This window comes from Paramisgurnus dabryanus, chromosome 5, assembly GCF_030506205.2.
Source record: "Paramisgurnus dabryanus chromosome 5, PD_genome_1.1, whole genome shotgun sequence".
Classification (NCBI taxonomy): Eukaryota; Metazoa; Chordata; class Actinopteri; order Cypriniformes; family Cobitidae; genus Paramisgurnus; species Paramisgurnus dabryanus.
Genome location: NC_133341.1, coordinates 48,843,473 through 48,856,307, shown reverse-complemented (window position 1 = coordinate 48,856,307; position 12,835 = coordinate 48,843,473). Strand labels below are relative to the sequence as shown.

Sequence of the window (12,835 nt, the reverse complement as noted above, 5' to 3'; positions counted from 1 at the left end):
TTTGTTATGCTTTTCTGCAAATACATATTTCTGCCAGAATCCAAACATAACATTTGTGGAAACCCCTTTTAATTAACAGATTTGCCTGTTCTGATAATGTTATGTTAGTTCTGCTAAATCACATACTGTGGCTTATGGTATATTTTTGATAATACAGTGTGAGATGGCGAAGGGAGATATGGCAGCAGGCGAGACCCAGTTTTGACATATTATGAAACATATTAATTTATTGTAATTAGTTTAACATTATCATCTTTAATTCAATTAATTTAACATTATTTATTTATTATGAATTCTGTATAATTAAAAAACAGAAAAATAAGGCTAGTTTGAAATTGTTTTGACATGAATTTTCTGGGGCACAGAAGGGATGCACCCTACACCCTTCAGCGCAAGCTGAAAAGTTTGAGAACCACTAAGTTAAGCACATGAGGTTCTTTTCAATATTTTTTAGAAGAATCAAAGAATGTGAAATGTACTTTTATGACATTTTTGTAAACTTTACTTTTAAGTGTGAGTGTTTAGTTTGACGAATATAATGTTTGGAAAAATTACGCAATTACAGACCTTGAGTTTATCAAACTCCAGCATGTTAGAGATGTGAAAAAGTTCCTCCATCTGTTTCATTTGGCCCACTTGTGAGTTTGCCTGTTTGATGAGCTACAAAAAGCAAAATGTAATGAATGTTGGCCTGGTAAAAGAATGAATGTAACAATTTCACAGAATATAAGTAATATGAATTACTTTTGAAGACGATATAGCCATGACTATTTACAATAGAGAATGGCATTTTGTACATTACTGCTGAATTTTACCTCAGACACTGAAGCCAGAGCTTTGGTAGCAGTTTCCTCCTCTTTAGTTCCCTTTGCGGTCCTCTTAAGAATACTCTATAAAAGATTGCATTTGAACCAAACACTATTATCTTCACATATATTTCATATTTTTCAAGAAAAGTGAAAAACACAGACTGTATGTGTGTGTGTGTGTCACCTGTATAAGTATTTTGATGCGTGTAATTCGCTGGAATGGTAGGAGCATGAAAGAGGTGAAGGGCAGACGTTTGCAGAGTGGAGACGACTCCAACCTCTTCATGACAACTGAAAAACCTTTGTTATTTTCCCTGTTATCACCAAATAGACACATATTGTATATGACCCATACTGCAACGCTACATGTATTACTTTGGACTTTATTGTAATATGTTATTGAGCATGCAATATAATATTATGTCATTCTTTGATGTATTTTAGACCAACAGAACCAAGAAGTATGAAAATGACACAAAATCTGACAGCATTATACTGTATTATGTACTGAACTAACAAAGTACTTTTTGAAGGGATCACACTATTTGTACTTTTTTTGTGCTAAGCAAAGATTAATCGCATACAAATAAAAGTAAATTTAATATATGTGTGCGCAATTATTATGTATATTTAAACACACACACACACATATACATTTCAGAAAATGTGTATTTATATATCATTTTTTTTATTAAGATATAATAAAAATAGAAACAAATGTATATATATGTAAATGTTTCTTAAATACATACATGAATGTGTATGTATTTATATATACATAATAATTACACTCATATGGTACACTCTAAAAAAACAAACGGTGCTATATAGCACCAAAACAATTGCTTTGGATCGTAACGATAGAAGAACCATTTTAGTGCCATATAGCACCGGTATAGCACCGGTGAAGCACCAGTGAAGCACCAGTGAAGCACCAGTGAAGCACCAGTGTAGAACCATATAGGGGCCATATAGCACCACATATGGTTCTACATAGCACTATATGGTTCTACACAGGTGCTTCACTGGTGCTTCACTGGTGCTTCACTGGTGCTTCACTGGTGCTTCACTGGTTCTTCACCGGTGCTATATGGCACTAAAAATGGTTCTTCTATCGTTACGATCCAAAGCAACTGTTTTGGTGCTATATAGCACCGTTTGTTTTTTAGAGTGTATGCAACAAATAACTTTTATTTTGTATGCGATTAATCACTCCATTTTTTTTTAGAAAACTAATTTGTTTTGTTTGTTTTTTGAAGACAGCTGTTGAAGTGTGGGTAAAGGCATTTGACTCACATCAGACTGCTGTAGGTCTTTTCTTGGTACTGCTGGTTTCGGACATAGTCGGTGTAGACGGAGAAATACTTCTCAGAGTGGTCATGAATGATGTCACACACATCTGATATCACAACACTCTCATCCACTCGTTTTAGGAGATCCCATATAAACCTAAGAAAAAACAGACAATTTGCATAAGCACCTTTATTTTGTAATTGCAACTTGTATAATAAAGTGAATATCAATAGGAATCATTTAGGGGGAAAAATGAAAAAACTAAACTTTGGAAAACCACTGCTATAAAAACAACAATCAACAAGTCAAGAAAATATGGCACAACAGTGACATTACTAAGACCTGGACATCCACCTAAAATTAATGAGAAAACAGGGACAAAACTGGCAAGGGAGGCTGCCAAGAGGCCTACAGCAACATTAAAAGAATTGCAACAATATCTGGCAAGTACTGGTTTCCCCTGCATGCGACAATAATCCCCCGAATTCTACATGTTTGGGATATGAGCCTTTATTAACCCAAGAAATCCAAGCCCATCTAAAGTTTGTAAAAAAATATGTATATTTCCCAAAGCCATGTGGAATAATGTATAATAGTCTGATTAGACTAAAGTTCATATTTGGCCATAACACCAAAAGATATGTTTGGTGCAGAAAAAAAACAGCACATCACCAAAAGAACACCATGCCCACAGTAAAGTATGGAGGTGGCAGCATCATGCTTTGTGGCTGCATTTCTTCAGCTATAACTGGGGCTTAAATCTCCAAAACAAGATCAGGGTTTTGAAATGAGCCAGCCAGAGTCCAGATATAAAAGAGGGCTGTGTCAAGTCAAGATCTGCAAAACTGACTTAGTCTTACTCATTTAGATTGCATGCTGTGATAAAATCTAGAGGTGCTTCAACTTAGTAGATTAGTTTAGGGGTGTCAAACCTGGTTCCCTTTCAATACGGTTCACTTCGCATTGCGTCAGTTAGCTGACGCTATGGGGGAAACTCCTGTTTACTCCGTGACTGAAGCCTATTGGTTAACGTCTGTACAAAGTACAGACCAATGACGTTTGAACCCGCGCGCGGGATGCACACGTCCTTATATAAGCGCGGTTCAATCGTCAGGAGCTCATTATTTTCTCCTTCAGCGCGAACCTCTCACTGCTCCGAAGAAAAAGAAGAAGCCTTACCTCGCCGTTGACAAAAGCCCTGCAGCGGAGTCCAGGCCTAGCGTCTTCCCCTGCCGTTTTCCGGCTGAGAACCGAAGATAGCAGAGTCCAGGTCTAGCGTCTTCCCCTGCCGCTTTCCGGCCGAGAACCGAAGATAGCCTTCGCTTGCCGTGGTACGAGCCCTGTGCAGCGGACACATGCCTGACGAGGTCTCCCCTGGGGCCGCCCGGTAAGATCAATATTTTTAATATAAAGCTATAAGCTTAAAGAGCAGGCGCTGTTGTAATAGCGTCCAGCACAGCGGCTCGGTGAGCCTCTCTGCTATGAATTTCCTCCGAGCGCGTTACCGGTCTGGCACCTCCCACGCCGGGACCGCGCTTATGCTTTGGTTGTCTTATCCATGTTTCGTGCTCCCCCTGCTGTTCCTCTCTCGCCGGGATGAACACACGGCGAGCCATGAGACTAGATGGATGCATAGACAAGCACACACGGACTAACCCCCCCTGTGTTCTGTCACACCGCAACCGTTCATGCTTGCAGAGTCCCTTCGCTCCTCTCACATTCAGTGGCGAGATCTCTGGCACATATATTAATCCCCCGAGTGCATCGGGTGATACCATTCATACGACGCATTGCTGTTCTGTCTGTGTTGCTGCTCCCCTCTGCCGTTCCTCTCTTGTTGAGATGAACAAGCGGGGAACCGTAGAACTGGATGCACAAGACAAGCAAACACGGGCGGTCTGCCCCTTGAATCGCACCACTGCCGAAACGTGCTATATAAATAAAATTGCCTTGCCTTGCCTTGCCTGTTCTCTGTCATAGCACAGCCACTCGTGCTCCACGCTCGCGGAGTCCCTCGCTCCTTTCCCCACAGTGGTGAGGTCTCTTAACGGCTTAGTTAGCACGCAGTATTACGGCTCGCTGCCTCTAAATGCAGCTGTCTAGTGTTCAACGATTACAGAGCTTCATGCCCCTCCCCTCCCGGAGCGGCGCGATCTCATTCGTCTGCTCGATAGGGCGGATTGGCCGCTATTGGAGCACCAAGAACACTCATTATAAGAGAGCTTCATGCCCCTCCCCTCCTGGAGCGGCACGATCTCATTCGTCTGCTCGATAAGGCGGACACGCCTCTATTGGAGCGCTTAAACACTTATTATAGAGCTTTACTGGCCTGAGCCTGTCTCACTTCGGATAGCTCACTCACTGTTCGTCTGCCCGGTCATTTCTCTCTGGTTTAGATGGAATCAGAGGCAGAACGAATTTGTTTATAATATACTGAGGCCCGAATACCTCCCTTTATTCAGTCCCGTCCTATATCAGTGAGCTGAATATTGGTACATTCTTATATACCCAGTTTTTCTGCCCTTTTAATAAACGGCAAAACCGCGGGCCTCATGGCAGACTTCCTCTCTGCGATGGGTTCAGTCTGATATTAAACCACCTAGACATACTGCTCTGCTCCGTGAGCCGTTCGGTCACCGTCACTACTGAGGCTTGTGCACCTGAACGGCTGAGCTCTGGTCTCCGCAGCACAGCTGCAGCAACAGAGAACGAAACTGTCTGGGAGAAAGGGTTAAGTCGCGCCTCGGCTGGACTGCCCTGAAATGTTTTCTGTGTGCTGTTTATCCAAACATACTGTGTAATACTGTCGGTTATGCGACCTCACTATAGTGGCGAACGGTATTTAATTCCTCTAAAAAGAGAAATTTCCGTGCTTACTATACTGTGTATTGACACCCACGGTTGTACGGTGTCTCTAAACACTTTATCGCCTTACTGACAAGCAATCAGTAATACGCACACACGGCCCGCTGTCCATAATTCTATCGACGCTTGCCGAAAAAACCCCGGTTTGGCCATATACTGTGTATTGACACCCCACGACTGTACGGTGTCTCTAACACCTTTCTGCCAAATTCGCTCGCAGCCCACCTCAGTTTCTCCGCTACGATGCTGATAGCGCAAACGAGCACGGTCTTACGGCTGTTATTCTCTCTTCCTAGAGAGACGACAGCCTCAGACTTTTGCATGGCTCCAAGCGTTTGAATCGCGCCCTCTCCGGACGGCCACTCAAAGGCTTACAGCCAAGCGGTTTATGACGTTTTTCATCCATATAGCTGATTTATATTAGCGGATCCGAAGACGCTCACACCTCCGCTCCAATACTCGGAGATATTAAGGGTAATATCAACCTCAAGTGAGCTTGCTACCCGCTACAATAAGTTTCAAAGCTCAAAGCGCGCGCACAGTCAGACGCGCGCGGCATCTCGTTTAAGACGGGCACACGTACCCCTCTGACGAGCCTCAGAAAGCTGAATATCGTGGCATTCTGTTCACAAGTCCTCTTCAGTTTGACTAAGCAAAGGTCCCGCCCCGAGCTGACGGCCGGGAAGCTTGCTTAAGTTACACACGGCTGCATGAAGTGCTGTCATTACGAGCTAGCCCAGCATCTGCTGTGGGTTGAACACGCTTTACGATGGCAATCAGCCTTCGGCGCGTGGAACGCCGTTTGTCTCATATCAATCACCTTGTACTGTGAATACGGTACATTAAGGGGATGATTTAGCACTGCAGCACTCTCGACCGTGTTATTGTGATAATGCGGTCGGGCAAACTACGGTGGTTTCATTATTTACCGAACCAGACTGAGATCTCGCCCCCTGAACAAGCTGACGAGTCATCTCCTTTATAAACTCATTGCATCGCTTTATAAGCTATGTTCAATCAGAGTGATACGCATCTCATGCTTAAACTACCAAGATTCAAAATATTAACCCATTACGATGGGCGTGCGGAGATGGCATCCGTGGGACACGACCTACATTACGTGCCTTCTGACACATTGACACAAGCTGCTAGGACCCCTTTCACGAGGCGTCCTTATGCGAAGTCTGATCCTGTCTAGTGACATTGAAAGTCTAAACCCCCCGCGAATCGTGGGTGGAACACTTTTCTCCTCACTACAGAGGCAGGGCGGCTCTCTCCCCTACCTATATCTATGTGGCCTTGATAACAGCGAACCACGCTTTTACGACCGACCATTCATTTAATTCACAAGCCTGTCATCTCTCAGATGCGGACGGCGGCGGTAACAGCGAACCATGCTTTTACGGCTGGCCATTCACTTTATTCATAAGCCTGTCATTTCTCAGATACGGACGGTGCCCGAGGCACAGCGCTCTGGAACTGTCCAAGGTCCTGTATGACAGATACGTCTGACGTACATCAGACGATCAGCTGTTCATCTGCGTCACAGATCACTCACTAGAGCACCTGTCAATACAGGTTATTTATGGATCGTTGACGTTATCACCTCCCGTGACAATTATGCTCACTTGTCTTAGAGCATGGGCATGGTCCTAGAGGTTTCTCATTTGACAATTGTGACACGGCCGGCTGGTCCCCGCCGTCCACGTTGTCAGTTTACAGCTTCGACATCCCTGCTTTGCGCACTACTGAGGTTTGTTGCATTAAAGGTGCGCCCATTAGCTCACCTGTATGCACGATATGGTTTTTAATTATATGCGTCCACCGTGCGCTTAGAGAAGCTCACATGTACACGCTATTACATTTTGGTATACAATAAGATGCGCTTGGAAAAGCTCACCTGTATACACAGCTGTGTTATGCTTTGTGACACATACATTGTTGTTCATCTGTGTACGTTCACGGTGCGTTGGGTGCCCACCGTTACGTTCATCAATCATATCTGTACACATTCACGGCGCGTTCTTTGCACTGATTTATCTATACGCATTCACGGTGCACTGAAGAGTTCACCCATGTGTGCACAATTTATTATCAGAACACATGACGGCGCGCTCGAGAATCTTGCCGGCCTGTGCATTATAACACTCTGATTCATCTATATGCATTCACAATGTATTCAAGTGTTCACCTGTGCCCGTGCAATTTATAGTCAATACACATTTACGGCGCGCTTGGAAAGCTCACCGATCTGTGCACTATAATACTACCAATATGCATCCCGATGCGCTCGAGGGCGCACCTGGGTTCACACTATTGTGGTATCTGTATAATCCCACGCTACGAACCGCTCTGCCGCATATTATAGTCAGATCGGCCGTTCGTGAGCTTCGCAGATCACTCACTACACATATGTCTGTTGCTAACAGTGGTTATTTAGATGGATCGTTGAAACCATCGCACTGGCTCATGCCCCTCTATGAGCTATGTTCTATATAGAGCCCACTCTGTGCGAGTTTGGCTTCTTCATGAACTTGGTCTACAGGGGTATCTATATTTGATATCTGCTACGCGGCCGGCTGGTCTTCGCCATCTACGTTGTCAGATTGTACAGCTTAGACGTCCCTGCCCTACGAGCGCAGGTTCTCTCGGCTCAATCATGCACGCTCATGCGTTTTATGTGTACACCACGGTGCGCTCAGCGAGCTCACCAACGTGACTCTGAATTTACTTATCTCGCACAGCCGCGGCGCGCTCGGTACCTCGCCGTCTTGTGCTATGTTATGTGCCCCCGGTGCGTTTAAAACCCCACCGTGTGCGCGTCAACAATATATAGGGTGCTTACACATTTGCTTTAAAGCGGTGAATATGCCGGGTATAGGGCCACACGCAGTGTCTCTCCGGTAAGGCACTTCAGTACGTTGTGTATGCACGGCGTGATGGGATTACGTTCCCCCATAGCGTCAGCTAACTGATGCAATGCGAAGTGAACCGTATTGAAAGGGAACGCTTAGGTTACTCACGTAACCCCGGTTCCCTGAAATAACGGGAACGAAGCATTGCGTCTCTTGCCGTGCTACAAACGTCTACGCAGGGAGTGTTATTCGGCTGCGCGCTTCAGTCGAATAATAATGAGCTCCTGACGATTGAACCGCGCTTATATAAGGACGTGTGCATCCCGCGCGCGGGTTCAAACATCATTGGTCTGTACTTTGTACAGACGTTAACCAATAGGCTTCAGTCACGGAGTAAACAGGAGTTTCCCCCATAGCGTCAGCTAACTGACGCAATGCTTCGTTCCCGTTATTTCAGGGAACCGGGGTTACGTGAGTAACCTAAGCGTTATTGTACATTTTTTACTTGCCATTTTTCACCCCCTAAAATTAATTTTATTGTTATTTAATATAGAATTTAATATGGAATTTTGGAATAAAGGTGGAACAGGATTCCAATATAATTCCTCTTGGTTTCATTTTTTTTATATTACAAAAACCATGCCATTTTAACATGAGGGTGTAGACTGCACTGTATTTATATGCTGCATACTGTGTATGACATATACTGTCAGGAAAATAGTCCCAATCTGTCACTGAAGTACTCCTAATATGTACCATTTAGGTTTCCAATACCTTCACTTTAAAAAAAATTCAGCATTTTTGTCAAATAGGTGCAGGATGTACTTTTTGAAACTGTACTGGCCCAGTGACAGATAGGGAAAATTTTTTGATCATTTTCTCTGTGTGCTGTACATGTTATGTCCTGGATAATGCAGAAAAAACTTGAATAATCCCTAGAAACTTCAGATAAAAATTGATTTCCAAAATTCTGAATTAGTGTAGATTTTAAGCCTTATAGACATTTCATCAGATGCTTCCGGTCTGTGCTTGTTTATAGGTCTGGCTAGTGACTAAACTGCCTCTGGAACAAATACCTTCTGAAAAATAAAAATGTTTAGGTTTCCAATAGATGTGGGGAGATGGCAAGCATGGATCCCCGCTGTGCAAAGGAGGACAAGAATTTAAGGATCTGTAGTACATTTATTTTACACAGTATTATTAGCTTGATGTAACGGTCCACAAAAGCCATTCATTTATGTTATTGCAGCTGAAACCATCTATAGGAGTGTTATGTTGGTCAGGTATTTTTGGCCGTTTTGTGATTTGTAGACTTCAAAAAATAATCATATGAGTTGGATATGGCTAAAGAGTTATACTGACAAAGGCTTCACTGAGTGGTAGTTTCTTTCACTCTTACCTCTCGCTGACTTCGTATACATGTAGGATATTGGAGAAGAGGGCCTTCTTATCATGAACGACTAGAGTATCATTGAGTTCCCGTGAACCCAAGAAATGATCCTTCAGAACCCGCAGGGAGCGGAGATAAGAAGCTTCAGAGGTCAACACTTCAAACATGCTCTAAAAACAGGGGAAAAAAAGATTATCAGTTGGACATTTTACAAATGTGCTCACTGTATATTTGGATCCATTTAAAAAAATATAAACTCAAGTTAAACTTTTCCTAACATGTTATTGCAGTCTTTATATATATATATATATATATATATATATATATATATATATATATATATATATATATATATATATATATATATATATATATATATATATATATATATACTACGGTCCATTGAATGCTTGAATCTGATTGGCTGCTGAAAGATCTGTGGCGTGAAATTATTTTATGGGAAACGCATGGCGAAAGTAGTTCCAGGCAGTTTTCTTGACCACATTTCAGTTCCATATCACTTTGCATAGAACCATTGTGTGCTCCCTACTTTAAGAGATTGTCACTTAATGATGATGTCATCAGTGTCAGACTAGTTCTTGTTGGGGGGCAGGGTTTCTTATTTTATTGAAGCTTTCCTGGGTTCCGCCATTGATAAGCCGACCCCCATCTGCTGTTAGCATTCCATTGACTCCCATTCATTTTGGCGTCACTTTGACAGCGAATAACTCCACATCTGATGCGTTTAAAGGCTCCATTTGTCCATTAATTATTTCTAAAGAAAAACGAAAATGTATAATGTGCTCCATTACCATGTATCTTACGTTATGGCCCAGTAGAAGCAGTTTTTGTAAAAATAGGCTAACGATTTCATCATAACCTGCGACTTTCTGTCACACAGTAGAGAAATTACCGTATGGACAGGAGGAGAAGCTCGGAGGCAATCTTTAAATGATTATGAGGTAATCGGGTGAACGTGGAGGCATAAAGTCAAGGGAGATTATTAATCAGAATACTTACAAAAATTTGTTCCTGTTCATGCTCACCGTCTATGCAAGATCCGGTGGGTGATTCAGATTTCTCTTGGCACGGCAATTAGAAGACTTACAATTGTCGGACAGGTTGCTTACGTGACATCTACGCAGTGTTGTATAAAGTACTAGAAAGCAATACTTGAGTAAAAGTACAAGTATTGTACTAGAAAAAGACTTTGGTAGAAGTGAAAGTTGTCTTTTAAAATATTACTCAAGTAAAAGTCTTAAAGTATCTGATATATACTGTACTTAAAGGAATAGTCTACTCATTTTCAATATTAAAATATGTTATTACCTTAACTAAGAACTGTTGAATCATCCCTCTATCATCTGTGTGTGTGCACGTAAGCGCTGGAGCGCGCTGCGATGCTACGATAGCATTTAGCTTAGCCCCATTCATTCAATGGTACCATTTAGAGATAAAGTTAGAAGTGACCAAACACATCAACGTTTTTCCTATTTAAGACGAGTAGTTATACGAGCAAGTTTGGTGGTACAAAATAAAACATAGCGCTTTTCTAAGCGGATTTAAAAGAGTAACTATATTTTATGGCATAATAGCACTTTTGGGAGTACTTCGACATGGCGCAGTAACACCCTCCCTCTCCCATTATGAGAGTGAGAAGGGGAGCGGACTTTTCAGGCGAGTCGAAGTACTCCCAAAAGTGCTATTACGCCATAAAATATAGTTCCTCTTTTAAATCCGCTTAGAAAAGCGCTACGTTTTATTTTGTACCACCAACTTGCTCGTATAACTACTCGTCTTAAATAGGAAAAACGTTGATGTGTTTGGTCACTTCTAACTTTATCTCTAAATGGCAGCATTGAATGAACGGGGCTAAGCTAAATGCTATCGTAGCGTCGCAGCGCGCTCCAGCGCTTACGTGCACACACACAGATGATAGAAGGATGATTCAACAGTTCTTAGTTAAGGTAATAACATATTTTAATATTGAAAATGAGTAGACTATTCCTTTAAGTATCAAAAGTAGTTTTCTGATATTTAATGTATTTAAGTATTTGAAGTAAAAATAAAAAGTTTTTTTTTTTAAAGCAAGCGGTTAGAACTTTGATTGTGAACTTTATTGTGGCTTTCTTATAGTAAAGCATATTCAGGGTTCCCATTATCTTCTTAATCTCAATCATCAAATAAAAATCTGTTTTTTCCAGGACTTTTCAGGCACAATTCTCTTAAGTTCAAAGAGCAAACAGCATATTTTTAGAGCTGACATCAAATAAAAGAGCAGAAATTTCACTTTTGTATGAACTTCAGGTAAAAATGAAAAATAAATAATAACTTATTTCTTTCAAAACATGAGCATATTTTTGAAAAAAGTGGAGTGTCCCTTTAAGTTAGCTGCTCTACTAAGAAAAAAATGCCAACTCGTTGTGTGGCAATGAAAGCACTGTGACTTTGATCAACAATGCAAGCGTACATTCACAATGTATAACATTAGCACAACATTATCCTATAACCACTGAGTTTTGAGTTAATTTACATAAAAGGAAATCTCAAGTTTGACAAAACGTAGGATGCTTTTGAAGACGTGAATACGGTCCTTAACACTTTCTTTCTAACCTGCCACTGATAGCAGTTTTTAAAAAATATTTCTCAATCTAAGATTAGCCTACCGGAGGGAATATTCGTCCAGCAGTTATGCTGTAATGTTACCATAAACAGTTAAGTGTGTTTCAGTTGAGAGTTCTCTGTGAATTAAATAAATCCATGGGAAAATCAGCGGTGTAACGTTAACGTTGACGTTTATTAAACATGTGCGCCTTGGCATCACATTAGACAGATAATTATCTAATACGGCTTATGATAACTAATGTTGAATCACATTGACATTGTGGCTTTACTTAATAACTATTATTTTAACGTACCTTGATGTGATTCTTCAGGTTGGACGGGGAGTTTTTAAATGACAAAATGTAAGTGATTTTCTGTAGGCATAAGAGGCACTTTTCCAATGTACAAAAACATTTCTTACAAATACAGCCACGGATGTATAACGTTAGCTTTCTCACCCTGTTCATCGTCGGGGTGGTCGATTATGATAACGGGAGGTCCTCCAGTAGGTGCTTTCATTGCAGTTACAGTTGTGCTTCCTCCTCCTTTGGCAACACTACGCTAAAATAGAGTGTGTGTGAAATAGAGTGTGCGGAGCGTGCGTAATGCAATCTAGAAGCACTGATTCGCCATAACCTCCCTTATTGAGGTCGCACACATTTCTTCTGAGTTATTTTGTAGTAACGAGTAACGAATATGCTTAGTGAAAATGTATCGGAGTAAAAGCAGAGGCGTCATGCCCATTGAAACTGAGGGGGCACGTGCCCCCTCGGATTTTTGAGCCAAATGGATTTTGCAAGCAACCTCAAAAATAAAAAAGCGTCCATTAATCTTTTAATCTGTTTAAAATGCCCAAATTATCAATTTTCTGCTGCATCCGTGTCACTTTTCAGAGTTTTGATAGTGTTTTGATCGTGTACATTACTTTATTCTGGCGGCAGTCGGCGCAGCCGCAGACGTCAGCGTTTGAGCGCGCTCATGAGCTTAGCTGTTGCTGCTCGACCTTATTAGCAGGGGCG

General features: G+C 41.8%; 1 protein-coding gene across 1 annotated transcript in view; it reads right to left on the bottom strand.

Moving 5' to 3' along the window:
- arhgef15a (Rho guanine nucleotide exchange factor (GEF) 15) overlaps nucleotides 1-12,835 on the bottom strand; it is a 36,988-nt gene that overhangs the window by 2,686 nt on the left and 21,467 nt on the right. Inside the window, exons 6-10 of the mRNA XM_065284599.2 lie at nucleotides 9,222-9,382; nucleotides 2,106-2,258; nucleotides 994-1,123; nucleotides 816-890; nucleotides 568-660 (exon numbers count right to left, since the gene is read on the bottom strand). Coding sequence (XP_065140671.1) covers nucleotides 568-660; nucleotides 816-890; nucleotides 994-1,123; nucleotides 2,106-2,258; nucleotides 9,222-9,382 — 612 coding nt within the window. The remainder of the gene's footprint in view (nucleotides 1-567; nucleotides 661-815; nucleotides 891-993; nucleotides 1,124-2,105; nucleotides 2,259-9,221; nucleotides 9,383-12,835) is intronic.